A 20,026-nucleotide genomic window follows, 5' to 3' on the forward strand; every position below is an offset into this window, starting at 1 on the left:
ATGTCCGAAGTCTAGACAAGTAGCCCTGGCAGACAACTCAAGTTTGACCCATCTCATTTGAATGTTGTTTTATTTTAAGAAAACAGTGGAATAATACACTGAAAATGGTGTAATTGATCTGGTGCCTAGCCAATTGTAGAAGTGAAAGTAAGCATTACAATATTTCCGTAGGAATGGAACAGGCTAATAACGAGCTGTACTTTGCAAGAGCATTTGTTCATACACAATGGTTGCCCAAATGTCAACCCAAACCTAAGGGTCCCATTGGGTTTTAGGTTAAATTGCACATCATTATTGTAGAGGTTAATTGTTTTACATTATTAAAACCACATATTTTGGTAACTATTATAAACAGTTGCCAGGAAGTCCCAATGTGCCAGGGAATTAGTTATAGCCTTTCTACCCAAGCAGGAAACCTTTATTCCATTTAGTTTAAGGGCAATTTTGGGGCAAATGGAAATTAGAGGTGCAGAGTCAAAAATTGCCAGCCACTTGGTAAAGACAAGGTCGGGATTATATTACATGGCATCCTAACACACCTGCAAAAAGGCAATGTTTTACAATATTCCATCATATTTGCTCTTACTTAGGAAAAACCTAAGCCTAGCTTGTGCCAATTTTCTATTTTCTTCTAATTTCTGGGCTACTCCCTTCCTCCTCCTTTCTTATGAAAATAAAACTTAATCATGATGGAGAAAACCCTTTGAGGTGAATTTTATTGAACACAGAAAAACAGACATCCAGACCTTGATTCACAAGGTGCAAGAGAACTGCAGGATGTGAAAGATGCAGTTCCACTAATAAACTTAGGAACGTTTATTGCAGGGCACTAAGCAGGACAAGTGCTGTGCCTGAATGCTGTCACCACTATAATCTCTAATTCGTTTTTGCTTTAGGGGCTCACAAAATTCATGGGTCTGTTGATGAGACAGAAACCACAAACTAATGTTAGTAGGAAAGCAGCAAATGTTTTCCATATGACATCAGGCTGTCATAGTCTAGTCCTTCTCTTGTAAGACTCATTTTCCCCCTGTAATATCATTTCCTTTTTCCATGTTGCCTGAATAAGCTGACTTCTCAGTGAATACAAATATCTAACTAGGGAAAGATTAATCCCTGTGAAGAGGACAGGCAGAATTCACTGGAATCTGAGGTCACACTTCTACATGCATGCAATCTCACTTAGCCCCACTGGCACTGTCACAGCACAAGTTCTGTCCTTTTTTTGTTAGATGTAAAAATGCAGTCGTTATCATGTTGAGAAGTTATTTCATTTACCACAATAACTATGCCAAAGAGCCATACTAAAAAGTAATTTGTTATATACTATAAACAAGCCTAATTTGTTAAACTGAGTGCCTTTACTGATGGCATTGTACCACTACTAAGCTAGCATTTATTGAATTTATGTCCACCAGCTATAGAATGTCACTATATGGTCTGTAATAAAACCCAGCTTTAAACAGACCTTCGCAGCAAAAATGAAAATATCTTTATAGATAATAGGGTTACTAAGAATACTAGTGCCATGCATTAGGCACCATGCTCTCTCTGGTACAAAGAGTTAGAATGTAATTGTTCCATCTCTACCGATTTGCAAAACTACATTCACTCCCATTTACAGGACCAGGAAATGCTCTGCCTATGGCAGTGACAGCTAGGGACCAAAGTGGTATGGTTACCTTTATATAACCAAGTGTAAACAGGAATGCCAATATGCAATCATCTTGTTTTATAAGAAAATACATAAATGGAAAAAAACTATTTAGAAATTACTTTAATTTGTGAGATTCCAGAAGGAAGAAACACGCAATGCAATAAACAATTTCCCTATAAGATATGACATAAGGCATACTGTACCTTTGTTGGGCCATTGCCGTGTATTAAAACTGGTAAGGAGTCGTACTGAGAATTTTTAACACGTGCTTTTCCATCTTCAAATGCTAAAATAACTTCATCTGCAATGCAGAACATTAAGATACCTTTTTAATTTATTTTAATTTTTTTAAACACCATAAATCCTTAAAATAATATTCTCCTGTGAAAACTGATTCTAGTCCTGCAAAATCCATATTACCTCTATGCCCGAGAGACTAACTGTTTCTGAATAAGTCATAATAAATTAATGCTTATTATTTTTGGACAGATATAAATACACTGTTATTAAACAATATTAATTAACAACTAGAGTTTCAATATAGTGTAAAATAGGAATAAGATTACAAAAGTCTGCATGCACGCAGATCCCTGGCAGTATTGTTACAAAATGCACTAATTACAGAGTTCATTTGTCCAGCAACACACAATTTGACCTCTTTAGACCGAATTGGCAACCATAAATGGCCAAAAATTGCTGTATTTGCTGATCAATGGCTATTTGAGCCTTTTGGATATTAACAAGGCCATGCATATGTAGTCCATGATCAACCCCCTTGGTTGACCATAGACCCAAATGTGAGTACAAAATGTACAAGTAAGCTTGACTTGGCCTCATACTTGGGTGGCATCTCTGAGGAAAGCCAAATCCCTATTGCCATTAATGAAAATAAAACTACAATATTACAAGCAATATCTAAAAAGATGATGGCCAAGAGAGCAAGATGGCAAGACATAAAATTGTCGAACTCGACATGTGAATGTGACATCTCCAAAAACTTTTACTCAGTTCTAATTTGGAACATATATTACCAACTTCCTCTGAGTGTGGAATTGCCCTTCAGTTTCCTTATACCTGTACTGCCAACATTATAGCCTTTCTTAAACACCATATTTCTACATGTTATCCAGTGGATCTAACATGATGGCAATTTAGTAATGTAACAACAGTAGACAAAAGGGTAATAACCATGACAGAGTTTCTAGATGGAATAACACCATTTTAAACCATGTAGTATTATAGTGCTTATAAAGGAGACAGTGCATAATATTATCACAGTAGCAACCAAGGAAACACTTGTTCCATGCAATATTGGGTTGAGGCTGAAATCCCACTGCCAGGGGAAATATTATATGCAGAGGGAATAAAGGAAATTTATTCACATCTGCAGCATATAGCAGCATAGCAGTTTATATGATAAGTGGGGTATATGTTCTCCACTTGTTACAGGTGTATGTCAGTCCCTAGACGTGCCCTGTTTCACACCATCACAAATGAAATTATGGAAGAACATGGTAATGCTGCTAAAGCTTGTAATTGGGACATGCACAGGGGGAAGAGCAAGCCAACATAACTCCTCTCATCTGCTTTCAGCGAACTCATGACATGAATAAGGAAATCTTCATCGATCAAGCTAAAAGCTACAACCAAAACTGCTTTAAATTCAAATTTCAAAACAACCTAACCTAGCACAAAATTAAAAGGGTAGTTCACCTTTAAATTAACTTTTAGTATGACACAGACATTAATATTCTAAGACAATCTGCAATTGGTTTTCAGTTGTTTTTGTGGTTTTTCAGTAATTCGGAAATTGGTTCAGCAGCTGTCCAGTCTGGAATTTAAGCAGCTGGTTGCTAGGGTATTTTTTTCTTTAGCAACCAGGCAGTGATTTGAATGAGAGACAGAAATATATATTGGAGAGAACTTAATATAAAAGATAAGGAATAAAAAGTAACAATAATGATAAAATTGTAAGTTCAAAGTAACTCCCATTTGAAAGCTGGAAATATGTACAAGAGAAAGTCAAATCATTAAAAAACTATTAGAAAAAATAATGATGACCGGTTGCTAGGAATACTGATTATGTTTATAGGTAACAGAATATTTGTCATATACTTGGTGCATATATTTTTGGATCATTTTAATACAAGCCTGCCTTATATATCACTAAACATGGACACCTTGACTGATAGTGAATATGAAAAGCATTTGAATGGTCATACCAAGTGCACCATTTATGTTCTGGAAAAGTGTTGATTTGTGATCCAGCGTGATACTGATGCTCTCCTAGAAAGCAAAACATAAGTGTTAATTTTACACACATTTTCAATACATTTTTAACAAATACTTTCAGAACAGAGAACTAATGTTAAGGTGCATGGAGGTACAGGTATGGGACCTGTTATCCAGAATGCTCAGGACCTGGGGTTTTCCGGATAAGGGATCTTTCTGTAGTTTAGATCTCCATACCGTACTACAAGTCTACTAAAAAATAATTTAAACATTAATTACACCCAACAGGATTATTTTGTCACTAATAAGGACCATTATATCTTAGTTGGGATTAAGTACAAGGTACTGTTTTATTATTATAGAGAAAAAGGAAATATGTCTTAAAATTTTGTTTTATTTGATTAAAATGGAGTCTATGGGAAATGACATTCTTTCTGGATAATGGGTTTCTGCATAATGGATCCAATACCTGTACTTCTTCTTAAATGGGCCCAGGCTTAGGAATGTATACAATGCATCATTGCTGGCCACAAAATGAAATATGAAAGCTTCCTAGCTCACGTGTGGCTCCCAGTGTTCAGAAGATAGATGATATACAGTATCTCTGTCACTCTTGAGGCACCACAAAAGCTAAATGTTTTCTGCACTCATGACTCTGTTTCAGGTAATCTTGGTTCACATTTTTTATTATAATCCAAAGTTATGGAAATCCTATTTAAGCCATTTCCATTTCAGCAACTTAAAGAACTTTGTTTCCAGTTAAAGATCCGTGCCAACACTTTACTTCAGAGCAAAAAGATTAATTATAGTTTCCATTATTCGTATGGAAATTGTAAAACTGAACTGGACATTGGGACATATTAATCCTTTAAATAATCCATCAAAATAGCTGGAAAGCTAGCACAATGGTAATTCACAATATTTCTTATGTTAAATAAACCACCTAAAATGAGAAGCTATTGTATGAGAAATATCATCACATCAGTATTCAGTGAAGTCATAGAGTCAACAGCATATGGTAACTTTCACTTTTATAAATGAAATTGAGGTTTGGCAACAAATATAGGAGCAGACAGTACATTCAAGTAGCAGGTTTAGTTTGCTCAAATACAGCTTTTATAAATCAGACACAAATACTGGCTTGCAGCTGCATCCTATTTCTTACTGGCATGTATTATATAAACAATATACACACAAAAACTCATTTACAAACATAGGTGCTAAACTGCACAACCAAAACCAAACCATTTTATATTTATGTGCTAAAGTAAATCTGCAACACTGTATTTTATTTGTCCACAATGTCCACAATATTTGCATTAACTAGACATATAACCTACTGAGAGCTTCAGAAATGTTATTATGGTACAAAAAAAGCTAATTTAGAATTTAGACTTCTCTATATTGTAGTCACATAAGGTGCCAATACATGGGCAGCTTAGCCTATGCCCTTTCCCCAAAAGAGTATCTCACCCTTTGGATTTGGTCAATGTAGATTTTGGTGTAGAAAAGTTGATCATCATCATTATCCTGGAGATCCCATTGCTGCACAATTTGTTTAACATTTGGTAGATATCCGATAAATCCTGCAACACAAAGAAACAAGAAAAGAAAAGTTATGAAGTTACATTTATACATCTTCTAATTTTCACATGCATGTTAGTAAATATTACTGTACCTGCATAAAAATCAATTTTGGTAGATATAATTGTTCCAAAATGCTATCCGTATCAATGGGATATGATAACCAATATAAAACATACTGGGGCTTATTTATCAACGCATCACAGCGCAGCAATAGTCACAGAGGCAAAACTTTTGCCCAGCGCATAAGCATATTTGACAGTTTAGCGCAAACAAGGCCGCTTAAAATTAATCAACCCACGCAATGTAACGCATATGCAATTGCGTTACATTGAATGTGTACATGAATGCGCCGGTTTGTGCGCGTTGATAAATGAGCTCCACTAAGTCATACATATATGAAGTATGGTATAGAAAACTGCATTTTTAATTTGTCATTCTACTTTAATTTTCAAGAACTGTAATAAAAAGAGAAGAGTTTTTTCATAACAATCAAACTTTTTGCCTAAGGTTCTAAATATTTGTTGCCGGTGGAAAGGCATTTCGGAGGGATTAGTCTACTGAGGGAGACTAATCTCTCTGTATTTTAGCCAAAAGTTTAACAATACTCTGTGCAAAAGACAGCAGGGCTTATGTACTAACACTGGGGACCAATGTCAGCCAACCAGTGATTAGCTTTTTTTCAAACAGCAAAATATTGGATTTGCTGGAATCTCAGAATTCAACACACTTTACATATGGAGATCTTACCTACCCATGCAATAATACTTTCTTTCACATTTGTGTGTGAATACCTGCATGATTTACATGCAGTCATTCCAACAGGTGTAGACAGGCAGGCATTTTTGGGAGCTTTGGGTCTAAGGGACCAATATCGGCAGCTAGAATCGGCCCATGTATGGCCACCTTAAGTCTCTCTTAAGATGTCCTTTTTTCTGTTTGAAAAGGTCATCAAATGAGACTGGGCAAATTGGGCAGACCCAATCATTTGGCCCTTAGGCCACCAATTAGTATACATGGGGGGGAAGTACATATTTCCCAATGTTCTCACCTCTTGTCGGTCCCAAGGCAAGCTGATAAGCAGATGATTAAAATCATTAATTTAATGAATTCAAGATTTTAAGGCCCTCTTAATTATCCTATATTGATCTGCAATTTCTGTTCCAAGGTTTTTCTAGTGCTAGAAGTATAAAAAAATGTCTTCCATGTGTCAGAATCTTTTTGAGTCCAGTATTTTATAGCTTTGTTATTAAACAAAATTGTAAAGAAAATATTACCATGGTTTACAGCATTATTGTTGTGAGGTTTGACATAATATCTTATATTCTCATATTGATATAATCATTTTTTCATATATTCATACATTGATATACCTTGAAGCTTAGCATATCATACTCCATTTTAGAAAGGCATCTCTATTGTGTGACTGCAAACAGCAAGGCTTGAACATCCCACAATAGTTTGTTTTTCCTAAATAGTGCCCTTGCACAGCTTGCACATTACAAAATATATGGTGTAAAAAACAACTTAATCTTATCTATTTACTGACGGATCCGTTACTTTTTGTATACTCCTTACATTCCTGTCCTGCAATGCCCATCCTTGAAGCTGAGGAGGGCTCGTTCTATTTTTATAATAAATTCATTTGTATCTGCACGTACACAAAAGGTATAAAAGCTATGAGCACATAACAATAAATTGAACAAGTTTGAACTTCCATTGTGGTTGCGTCCTTCTTGTTCCCGTGCACGCCTTTGTCCTGGCAGGAGAGCTCCCTCAGGTCCCTACACTTAGGGGGAGATTTACTAACCCACGAACGCTCCAAGCGTATTTTCAGCAACTTTTTCATATTTTTCGCCTCTTTTCAGTATCTTGCGCAACTTTTTCGTGTGCGACAAAATCGTATTGTCGCGCAGAGTATGAAAGTTTCGGATTCATTCAAGCTTCGGTATGGTGACTTTCCTTGGGCCAGGTTAGAGCTGCACAGTGCCATTGATTCCTATGGAAGGCTTCCAAAATCATGCACTGAAGGATCAAAATCTGAAAGGTTTTCCTACATTTTACGATCATTCGGTACGAAAATTTCCTGACTTTCGGATCGCCAATACGATATTATCGTGACTAATACGATTTTTTCGTAAGCATATTCGTGATATTTGCGATTTTAAGAAATTATTGTATCCAATCCGAATTTATTCCATTCGGGATTCGAACTCTTGTTTTCATGAATGTGCCCCTTAGTCTGTGGTCAGGAACCCTAACTAATAAAAGTATTGTGCAATTTATGATTACAAGATGTAGGAATACTGCAACAATAAAATACTAATTGGTGATTCTTTGTAGTTATTGTGGTACAGTAAGTAAAGCTTGAGCTTAATGCAGGTACCAAATACTAGATGGATGCTGATTGGCTGAGAGAGGCACCCTCAGATTCTAGGTTTAACCCAAGCACTGCATTTTTTTCTCTCTATGACACGGTTAAGATGGCTCATGTTAAACTGCCAAGGGGGATCTATTTTTCATTAGCAGTCGTTTGTGACTCGTCAGTGGGCGTAAGCCTGCTTATAACAAAAGAGTGTGGACTCTGGAAGAACAGGGTTGACTAAGAGAAAACATATCTTTGCCAGATGGAGTATATTAATGAAGCAAACAAGCCATAAAAGCTCAGACTCCCATCTCTCGAGTCCTGAAAAAAAGGTCAGCCAAGATGATTGAAGGCTGAACAGTTCTATGCACAGAGATTTGCTAGCACATTCTGTGTCTGCGGCTTGAGAAGGTTCCAAACCAGGCTTAGGGCTCCCTAGCAATTTCATAAAGGTGGTAATTTAAAGAACACTTTGAAATTGAAAATATATTCTTGTTGTTCTTCAAAACAAACGTAAGACTAAAGGAAGTACAAGGGACAAATATACCACTGGCTTTGTCAGGCTTCATTCAGTGCCTAAAGGTAAATATGCACCACGAAACCGAGTGAATTCAGTAAAATCTGCTTTGTTGGCACTAACATGAATGTAGCCATCATAAAGAAACTGGTTCTCACAGTCTAATATTGCTCACTATACGTAATTATAGTGAGAAATTGCAAAAGGCAATCCTAATATAACTATCATTATCAGTATTTTGACAAAATCTACAATGCATTTGACCTCCGTTACCTATTTTAAGCAATGGCCCCGCAGTCGATAGGCATTTAAAGGAGACGTATTGGATAAATGGGAAAAATGCTAATTTTGTAGGCAATTATGAATAATATATGGTGCTGGTTTTACTCTGTGCTAAAAATTAATCCTCTCTGTAAAAATGTCCCCTTTATTGGAGCTCCCTATAGATCCTATCACTTCTCCCTCCAGTGTGAAATGAAGAGTGGGCGTGTCCTAAAGGTCCCTGCGAGAAGCACAGTAGGAGGGGGAGAGCCAATCACAGCCCTGCACTCACACAAGCAAAGACCGGCTTAGTTCCCTATCAGGTCAGCCTAGCTGCTGATTGGTTCCTATCCTACAGTGCAGTGTACGGAGGCCCGCCGGCTCCCCAGCTCATCCAGTGAATTCAGCCAGCAGGAAGTGGAACAGATAGGCGGGGCTAGTGGGTTTTGGTGGAATTTCTCAATAAATCAGTCTGAAACACAACATTTTTAAGCACAATCCTTCTATATCTAGAGGAGTATAATTCACTGGTACATTCATAATTTTTATAGGATATGTCTCCTTTAAAGTGCACATAAATGCAATGACACTAAGGTATAAGTGCATTAAACATGGCAGACTTCTTACTCTGGCAGACTTACTTACTAAATGGAGATCAATGATAGTAGCATCTTGTGGTTAATGTTTAAGCCTCAAGTCAAGTTAGGAAAGTGGACAGGGTAATCTGTCGAGCGGATCGCTTCAACCGGACAGTTTGCTGTCTTCCTGGTGCCAGGGTTCGGCATGTGGTTGATCGGGTCGACACATTATTGGGAGGGGCTGGGCATGACCCGGCTGTCTTGGTACATATCGGTACTAACGACAAAATGAACGGTAGGTGGGGGACCTTAAAGAGTGCGTTCAGGGATCTAGGCTTAATCTAATCTAAGATTAAGGAAAGGTCCTCCAATGTCATTTTTTCGGAAATTTTGCCGGTGCCGCGTGCTAGTTTAGGGAGACAGCGGGAGCTTAGGGAGCTAAATGCATGGCTAAAGTCTTGGTGTAGGAAGGAAGGGTTTGGGTTCCTAGAGCACTGGGCTGACTTTTCTTTGGGGTACAATCTATACAGCCCTGACGGATTGCACCTCAATGGAAGGGGGTCTACTGTGCTAGGGGAGAGAATGGTTAAGAGGCTGGAGGAGTGTTTAAACTAGACAAGGGGGGGGTTGGTAAGCTAGATTCTTATGTGAGAGCTAGTGTAGATGGGGCAGTGGGACCAGTAAAGGGTTGTGGGGGGAGGAGTGAGGGGGGCATATAGTTTATCAGATAAGGAGCTTCCATTGTTACAAGGGAAACAGACTAATTTTCACCTTAGCTCTAACTGTCCTTTAGCTAATGTAAGCATCAGAGGAAGAAGTAGTAATCTCCGCTGCATGCTGGCTAATGCGCATAGCTTGTCGAGTAAATTAGGGGAGCTGCAGGCTATTGCATGTATTGAAAATTATGACTTAATTGGTATCACTGAGACCTGGTGGGATGAAAAATGCGACTGGGCTGTGAATTTAAATGGGTATACGCTTTTTAGGAGGGACAGTGTGATTAAAAAGGGTGGAGGGGTTTGTCTTTATGTAAAGTCAGATTTAAAGCCATGTAATAAAGACATTACCAATGAAAACGTTGAATCTCTTTGGGTAGAAATTTCAGTAGGGCTGAAGGTCACAAAGAAAATGATCATTGGTGTATGCTATAAACCACCCCATATAGAGGAGGGGGATGAGTCCCCTACTTTTGCAAATGGAGGAGGCTTCAAAATTGGGTCAAGTTGTTTTTATGGGGGACTTTAATTATCCGGACATTGACTGGAGTAATGGGGTGGCTAAGTCAGAAAAAGCTAGTAGGTTTGTAAACATGCTAAATGACAACTTTTTATTTCAGGTGGTTCAAGAACCTACTAGGAATGATTCTATTTTGGACCTGGTAATATCTAATAATACTGAACTTATCTCTAACATTTGTGTGGGTGAGCATTTGGGGAACAGTGATCACAATATGGTCTCCTTTGAGATAATGCTACAGAGAAAGCTCTATAAGGGAGTAACTAAAACGCTCAATTTTAGACGTGCAGACTTTGCCAGTATAAGGGCATCTCTGCAATTTGTCAACTGGGAAAGGCTTTTCATGGGGTTAGAAACAGAAGGAAAATGGAACATCTTTAAAACATTGCTTTGCAGGTATACACAACAGTATATTCCCCTTGTAAGCAAGGAGAGGCATCGCAAAGCAAAACCTTTATGGCTGAATAAAAGAGTTAGGGTCGAGGTTGGTAATAAAAAACGTGCTTTTAAAGCATTCAAGTTAGCTGGGACCGCGGAAACTTTCATCAGGTACAAGGAAGCAAATAAAGCATGCAAAAAAAGCTATCAGGCAAGCTAAAATAGAGATGGAAAGGGATATTGCAGCTAGGAGTAAAAAGAATCCAAAATTATTTTTTAACTATGTGAATAGTAAAAAAATGAAGCAAGAAGGGGTGGGAACTTTATTATCACGGGGGGGGTAAGTTGGTTGATGAGAACGGGGAAAAAGCAGAAATTTTGAACTCTTATTTTTCATCTGTCTATACATCTGAGGAGTCACCTAATGAAGGCTTCCCTTTTAATATACCCAGTTCTAGTAATTTAGCTACTGACGCGTGGGTCACAAAGGAGGAAATTCAAAAGAGACTTGTACATGTAAAGGTAAATAAAGGTCCGGGACCAGATGGGATTCATCCCAGGGTATTAAATGAGCTGAGCGCTGTGATTGCCAAGCCTCTTCACATAATTTTTCAGGATTCGTTGAGGTTTGGCATGGTGCCGAGAGACTGGCGAATTGCTAATGTGGTGCCATTATTTAAAAAGGGATCTCGTTCTCAGCCTGAAAACTATAGGCCTGTTAGTCTGACATCAGTAGTAGGAAAGCTTCTGGAAGGGGTAGTAAGGGATAGGATAGTTGAATACATTGCAGTTCACAATACTATTAGTTTGTGCCAGCATGGTTTTATGCGAAACAGATCTTGCCAGACTAATTTAGTTGCCTTTTATGAGGAGGTGAGCAGGAACCTTGATGCTGGAATGGCAGTTGATGTCATCTACTTAGATTTTGCTAAAGCCTTTGATACGGTACCTCACAGAAGGTTAATGATCAAATTGAGGAATATTGGCCTAGAACAGTGCTGTCCAACTTCTGTGGTACTGAGGGCTGGAATTTTTCCGGCCTACGTGGTGGAGGGCCGATAATTTAAGCCAGTTTTGACCACTCCCCCTTTTAAACCACACCCACTTGAAACCAAACCCCTGTTATCACATGACCATACCCATATTAATGGTTGTAGTACAGCAAAAACCTGCCATACTCTGCCTTCCCTACCCTGCCTGTGTGTGCCATACTCTGCCTTCCCTACCCTGCCTGTGTGTGCCATACTCTGCCTGCCCTACCCTGCCTGTGTGTGCCATACTCTGCCTGTCCTATGTTGCCTGTGTGTGCCATACTCTGCCTGCCCTATGCTACCTGTGTGTGCCATACTCTATGGCCCACACAGGCAGGGTAGGGCAGGCAGAGTATGGCACACACAGGTAGCATAGGGCAGGCAGAGTATGGCCCACACAGGCAGGGTAGGGCAGGCACTCTGCCTGCCCTATGCTGCCTGTGTGTGCCATACTCTGCCTGCCATATGCTGCCTGTGTGCCATACTCTGCCTGTCCTATGTTGCCTGTGTGTGCCATACTCTGCCTGCCCTATGTTTGGCACACACAGGCAGCATACAGTGACACAATGCTGGCACTGCTCCTACAGTCAGCACAATAACTGTATATTAAAAAACTTTTTAATTGCAGTATCACCTCAGTATATGTTCTTTTTGTAGTGTGCAGGGTGTATTTGTGGGTTTCTACTGTTCCTACAATCTGTCAGACGTGTGAACAGGTGAACAATGTGGATGATTACAGCCTGAGCCTGAGGTGTGAACACTGCAGGGGGTGAACAATGTAGGGATTAAAAGGTGTGAACAACACAGGGGATTATATTTTTAAACAATACAGGGGGTTTACAGCCTGAATCTGAGGTGGGAATCATGCGGGGGGGCAGTTAATCACAGTACTGATACCATTTAAAGCTTACACAAGTAGCCAGACAGGTGGGGGGCCACACAGAGGGGGGTCGAGGGCCGCATGCGGCCCACGGGCCGCCAGTTGGACAGCACTGGCCTAGAACATAATATTTGTAATTGGATAGAGAACTGGCTGAAGGATAGAGTACAAAGAGTGGTGGTAAATGGAACATTTTCTAATTGGGCCAGTGTGGTTAGTGGAGTACCGCAGGGGTCAGTCCTTGGTCCTTTGCTTTTTAACTTGTTTATTAATGACCTGGAGGTGGGCATAGAGAGTACTGTTGCTATTTTTGCTGATGACACTAAATTGTGCAAAACTATAAGTTCCATGCAGGATGCTGCCGCTTTGCAGAGCGATTTGACAAAATTGGAAAACTGGGCAGCAAACTGGAAAATGAGGTTCAATGTTGACAAGTGCAAAGTTATGCACTTTGGTAGAAATAATATAAACGCGAACTATCTACTGAATGGTAGTGTGTTGGGGGCATCCTTAATGGAGAAGGATCTAGGGGTTTTTGTAGATCACAAGTTGTCTAATTCCAGGCAGTGTCATTCTGTGGCTACTACAGCAAATAAAGTGCTGTCTTGTATAAAAAAGGGCATTGACTCAAGGGATGAGAACATAATTTTGCCCCTGGTAAGGCCTCAACTTGAGTATGCGGTGCAGTTTTGGGCTCCAGTCCTTAAGAAGGATATTAATGAGCTAGAGAGAGTGCAGAGACGTGCAACTAAACTGGTAAAGGGGATGGAAGATTTAAGCTATGAGGTTAGACTGTCGAGGTTGGGGTTGTTTTCTCTGGAAAAGAGGCGCTTGCGAGGGGACATGATTACTCTGTACAAGTACATTAGAGGGGATTATAGGCAGTTGGGGGATGTTCTTTTTTCCCATAAAAACAATCAACGCACCAGAGGTCATGCCTATAGATTAGAGGAACAGAGCTTCCATTTGAAGCAGCGAAGGTGGTTTTTCACGGTGAGGGCAGTGAGGCTGTGGAATGCCCTTCCTAGTGATGGGGTAATGGCAGACTCTGTTAATGCCTTTAAGAGGGGCCTGGATGAGTTTTTGAACAAGGAGAATATCCAAAGCTATTGTGATACTAATATCTACAGTTAGTATTACTGGTTGTATATATAGTTTGTATGTGAGTGTATAGATTGGTTAGTATAGGTTGTGTGCTGGGTTTACTCGGATGGGTTGAACTTGATGGACAATGGTCTTTTTTCAACCCTATGTAACTATGTAACTATGTAAGTCCAGTGGCTTTAGAATTCATACCAGAATGATATTTACCTCCTGAATTAAGGAATCGTTTCCCACTGCGGACAACAGGATACTTGTCAGCCAATCTTTTATCTGGCCATATTAATCCTTCAGCAGCAAAAACAACCTTATGGTTAGACTGCTGGAACTTTAGCAGCACCTCCTCTGGGCCTCCAGCAAAGATAACATCATAGCTGTAAAGCACAAAAACAGAACACATATTTAGATTAGCAACAGTGCCTCAATATATACATGCAATCTTTATATGAAGCAATAACTACAAATGACTATTACATAACAGGGATAAAAATGTGCAGTACATGAATTGTATCTTATTGTATTTATTTATTTACTTAGCAGTACAGGAGTATGCAGTGCTTTTAAAGGGGCTGAACACAAATAAGGGAATAGTTATTATAGGCAGGGAATATAAATAGGGATAGTTTCCTACCACCTTTATAAGCATTCCTATTCTGCCTTGTCCACCCTCCAACTCAAAATGCTATCTAGTTATTGGTGTCATTGACCTAAGCAACCAAATACAAACTGCCAGCGAGGGTTCAGATTTACTAATATTATTAAGGTTAGAACATATTTTTTATTCAGGCTAATTAGCTTTCATTCTAACATTCAATCTAGTTTCTAGTTGCCAGGATGCTTAAACACTAGCAACCAGGCAAAAGTTTCAACTGCAAGATTGGGGGATACAGAACAAAAATGTGAATAAAATGTTTTACCCTTTCTAAGTAATAAACTGGCAGTCAATGATACAACTGGTCAAATGTACAATAATGTATTCATCTGGGTAACATTGTTTAAGGAATAGTTTAAAGAGGACCACTGTGTAATTGACAGTCTAGCAACATTAACACTAAACATACAGTTTATAGTCACAAAAGCAGTCCAAAGCCTGGGAATCTAATAGGAAAATCAAACTGTCCAACTGTATACACAGCTCATGTGCTTAATATGAAACAAATGGAGTGATTAAGCCAAGACAGCTGGTGGATACCATAGCATGACAAAACTAGAAAGCAGAGATATGTATATATGAAGTTTCTAGCAAACAGCACATTCAGTCTGTTTATTCCTGGAAGCACCCTTTATCTGCTAGAAAGAAACTTGGCTATTACCAAAAATTTTAACCATCGTGGCATTCAGAGATACTTCTTCTACTATATGTAGAAAACACATCACCAGTAATTTTGCCCATAGCAATCACAAAAAAATTAATGGCTATTTGTTAAATATGTTTGACAAGTAGAGTTTTTTTTGTCTTGCAATTGTTTCTATATTAAACATTTTTTTTTTTTTTTTTTTTTTTAAAGTTCCTCAACATACATATTTTGTCACGGCTGCAGTTGCTGCAGTGGCCACAGAAGAAGATTAAGATGGGAGAGGCCAGGGGTTTTAGTTCTTTAACTGGATTCCACCATTTTTCCCCCTGGCCCTCCAAGTTCTAATGCATTTGAGATGCTAACAGATGTTCTTCAATTCAGTTAGAAAATGTTTATCATGTGAAAACTGATTGAGGAGATTCAGTTTGAGATGCAATTCAGTGCAGAAAAACTTATCTCATGGTTTATCACATGAAAACTATATTGAAGTCTATAGTATAAAACTGGGACTGGATTAGGAAAATCATTTTTTTCTCCTCAAACTTTATCTCATCTATAAGTTTCCACGTGGTAAACCATGAAATAACTTTTTTCTCACTGAGTGAATCTGGTCCTTTAACTGGATGCCAACATGAGTCTGAAATCAGCAATGCACTACTGGCACACAAGTGCTTTAGCTGAGCAGTAGGAAAACATAATACATAGAGGAAACCTAAATGAACGTGATAACCAAACTAGTAAATTAACCCTGTTAGGGCACTAATACATTGAGAGATATATTCATGCTATGCAGACCTGATCATGACAAGATTATAATCTCAGGAAAATTGCAGGCATTTCTATTGAGCACCTTTCACCTCTTTATATTTGCCGCATTTGGCTTTGGTTTGAGCCTTTCATTACTATGCCCTTACCAGGACCAAAGCAGACAATCATTAGCTTTTTATTGGGGATTGCCAAACTAGCATCAAGCTTGTGCTGGCTGATGTAAACTTGAGAGGGCCCCTAAAAAGAATGTAACCTTTGTCAGGTTTGGAATGCGAAGTGTAAAGGTCAAAATAGCCAGGGCTCAGAGCAGAGGTCAAGAGCATGAAAACAGACAGAGCTTGCTGAACATAAAGAGTCACAATAAGGCAGTGAGACAGGGCAGCAGCTTATTTGTAAAAGGCTAAGGTAAAAGGAAAAAAAGGTTCCTATTAAAGTGGATAGCTGTACAACACCAAATATTAATACAATAATTTCTGAAATAAAGTTTGTGCTTATAGTGCGGCATATTAATTTAGAAATGGCATTAAATGGTTCCTGTGATTACCATTCTACTTTTCCACCCCCTTTCGGTGTCACATGCAGGCCAGTACAAAGTACACTACATTACAGTATTTTGTGGCATATGGATGCCTGTAGCCACAATAATGATATATATTTGTATTCAGGGTTTAAAATTATACATTAAATAGCTAAGTGACGGGGTGAGTAATGTACAGCTGCAGTTTCGTGCCATAACAAATTACAGATCCCAAGCCAGGAAGAGAGGGGGAGTAGAAGCAAATTTCTAATGGTTGGTTGAAGTAAATGAAAGGCCAAAGTTGTTTTTTTTCTGGGTAGCAGTATTAACTTGACACGATCCTTTGAACATCAGCTCCACGTAATCAAACAAAACAGTAACTTTTGCCAAAGAGCTTTTAAGATTCACACCTCCCCACTTACCCTTCAAGGCAGGTCAGTCTCAATTTGCAGCAACAAAAAAACAGTAGGGGCTTACACAATAAAACGTCGTATTTAGGAAGCCAATTTCATGTGCAACTGAACATGGTTGTGGTAGGGTGATCACTGCTGCTTGAAAGGATAGAGATGGTCTTAGAGCCCAATGCATATGTGATTGGCAAATATGAAGTGCTCTACATTCTGCACTAACTCCCTTTAACATTTATTCAGTCTGTCATGCCACTTAGCATTGCCACCTGGTTAAAAGGTGGACAATCAAGTTTTTACACAGGCTGTTCGGGTTAAAACTGCCTGGCTGGATTTCAGAAGTATGAAACCCAGACAGAACTCTGCCTTGTATGATACCCAATTCAACCAAGCAAGGGCGGATGTGTCGTAGCTCTGTCCCTAACATTATCTTCCCATCCCCTTGTCCAGATCTTCAACTGACTAAAAGTGGCAGCTGTTATTCCAGTCTCTTGCTAAGGACTATGGCCATACCAGCTTGCATGAAAGTCTGTATATTCTGCTTGAGTTTTGGGGGTTTCGCCTGGATGCCTCCCACCGTTCAAAAACATATAAGCAGCTTAAATGGCTTCTCATTAAATAAAGACAAGTCAAGTTCAAGTCAATTCACTTTCACTAGAATTAGAACATGAGGTAAGGTGGAAACTGTGCCCCAGAAAATGTGGATCTTCTAATGAGGACAATTGTGCTGCATATGACACCTAAGGTGGCATCAGGGCTGCATAGAATGTAAAATGCCCTGGGCAAAACCACACAGAGAATGACAAACCGCCCACTACAAAGCAATACATAATTAGCCAAAGCTATACAAAGGTTAGTAAAAATAAATTAATAAAAAAATTAATATGCTGGAAATGAGTAGCGTATGAGATGGTACACAGAGGGAGGGAGTGCTGTGGTATTCATTGGATGCAGCGCAGTGCTACAAAAAGGGTTTTCATTTCATATCCTCCACCAGTACATGTAACAGCCTGTGTATCTTTCAGTTGCTATTTCATTTGGTTTTCCTGAGTGTTACCAAGTGTTCACAATTATCACATGAAAAGAGACCCATTTGTTCTGAATGCTGTGGGTACAGGATAAACAAAAGGGTGATTGTATCCAGTAGAAGTACATGCTTCCTCCCACCCTCTGTTTATTTTGATCATTAGTGAATGAATACCGTATTAGAAGGAGAATCTGGCTGGGCCATTTTATACTCATCACAGAAAAGTCTCATTGCAATACAATGAATTGCTTCACAGTCTAGGAATGCTGCTGCACATGCTTTCACCTTCTTGTCAGCCTATAACATGATGCTGTAGATGAAGTGTATTGTTCACTTTAGCCTCTGGGAATACTTTACGATGGTGGAAAATACATTTTGCAGGGAATTAGCTTTCACTGACCTCATAATGTGGAATATTTGTACCAGATCACAGAGCTAAAATGGCTTACTGAAGCATTGTAGAACTGGACTGTACACTAACAAAAGGGAATGCTTCTGTCAGCTGCTGGCTGCTGTATCTTTGCACTGCTTACATCTCATGTTTAGTTCATTAAAAATTAGAAAGCTCTGTCAATTTTGAAATTTGGAAAAGCTTCAACATCTGGAGAACCAGAAGTTGCCATCCCTACCTTATATAAAATATAGGCAATAGAAAATACAAACCGGATTCCAAAAACGTTGGGACACTAAACAAATTGTGAATAAAAACTGAACGCAATGATGTGGAGGTGCCAACTTCTAATATTTTATTCAGAATAGAACATAAATCACGGAACAAAAGTTTAAACTGAGAAAATGTACCATTTTAAGGGAAAAATATGTTGATTCAGAATTTCATGGTGTCAACATATCCCAAAAAAGTTGGGACAAGGCCATTTTCACCACTGTGTTTAGGAATTTAGGAATAGGAATGCTCTCCCATTCTTGTCTAATACAGGCCTCTAACTGTTCAATCGTCTTGGGCCTTCTTTGTCGCACCTTCCTCTTTATGATGCGCCAAATGTTCTCTATAGGTGAAAGATCTGGACTGCAGACTGGCCATTTCAGTACCCGGATCCTTCTCCTACGCAGCCATGATGTTGTGATTGATGCAGACTGTGGTCTGGCATTATCTTGTTGAAAAATGCAGGGTCTTCCCTGAAAGAGATGACGTCTGGATGGGAGCATATGTTGTTCTAGAACCTGAATATATTTTTCTGCATCGATTCTGCCTTTCCAGACATGCAAGCTGCCCATGCCACACGCACTCATGCAACCCCATACCATCAGAGATGCAGGCTTCTGAACTGAGCGTTGATAACAACTTGGGTTGTCCTTGTTCTCTTTGGTCCGGATTACATGGCGTCCCAGATTTCCAAAAAGAACTTCGAATCGTGACTCTTCTGACCACAGAACAGTCTTCCATTTTGCCACACTCCATTTTAAATGATCCCTGGCCCAGTGAAAACGCCTGAGCTTGTGGATCTTGCTTAGAAATGGCTTCTTCTTTGCACTGTAGAGTTTCAGCAGGCAACGGCGGATGGCACGGTGGATTGTGTTCACTGACAATGGTTTCTGGAAGTATTCCTGAGCCCATTCTGTGATTTCCTTTACAGTAGCATTCCTGTTTGTGGTGCAGTGTCGTTTAAGGGCCCGGAGATCACGGGAATCCAGTATGGTTTTACGGCCTTGACCCTTACGCACAGAGATTGTTCCAGATTCTCTGAACCTTCGGATGATGTTATGCACAGTTGATGATGATAGATGCAAAATATTTGCAATTTTTCGCTGGGTAACACCTTTCTGATATTGCTCCACTATCTTTCTGTGCAACATTGTGGGAATTGGTGATCCTCTACCCATCTTGGCTTCTGAGAGACACTGCCACTCTGAGAAGCTATTTTTATACCCAATCATGTTGCCAATTGACCTAATTAGTGTTATTTGGTCTTCCAGCTCTTCGTTATGCTCAAATTTACTTTTTCCAGCCTCTTATTGCTACTTGTCCCAACTTTTTTGGGATTTGTTGACACCATGAAATTCTGAATCAACATATTTTTCCCTTAAAATGGTACATTTTCTCAGTTTAAACTTTTGTTCCGTGATTTATGTTCTATTCTGAATAAAATATTAGAAGTTGGCACCTCCACATCATTGCGTTCAGTTTTTATTCACAATTTGTTTAGTGTCCCAACTTTTTTGGAATCCGG

At 39.1% G+C, this 20,026-nt stretch overlaps 1 protein-coding gene across 2 annotated transcripts in view; it reads right to left on the reverse strand.

Moving 5' to 3' along the window:
- plod2 (procollagen-lysine, 2-oxoglutarate 5-dioxygenase 2) overlaps positions 1-20,026 on the reverse strand; it is a 67,468-nt gene that overhangs the window by 23,041 nt on the left and 24,401 nt on the right. For both annotated transcript variants that reach the window (XM_002938407.5, XM_004914355.4), the window contains exons 4-7: positions 14,031-14,194; positions 5,363-5,475; positions 3,880-3,943; positions 1,861-1,958 (exon numbers count right to left, since the gene is read on the reverse strand). In XM_002938407.5, coding sequence (XP_002938453.2) covers positions 1,861-1,958; positions 3,880-3,943; positions 5,363-5,475; positions 14,031-14,194 — 439 coding nt within the window. The remainder of the gene's footprint in view (positions 1-1,860; positions 1,959-3,879; positions 3,944-5,362; positions 5,476-14,030; positions 14,195-20,026) is intronic.

Source organism: Xenopus tropicalis, chromosome 5, assembly GCF_000004195.4.
Source record: "Xenopus tropicalis strain Nigerian chromosome 5, UCB_Xtro_10.0, whole genome shotgun sequence".
Taxonomy (NCBI): domain Eukaryota; kingdom Metazoa; phylum Chordata; class Amphibia; order Anura; family Pipidae; genus Xenopus; species Xenopus tropicalis.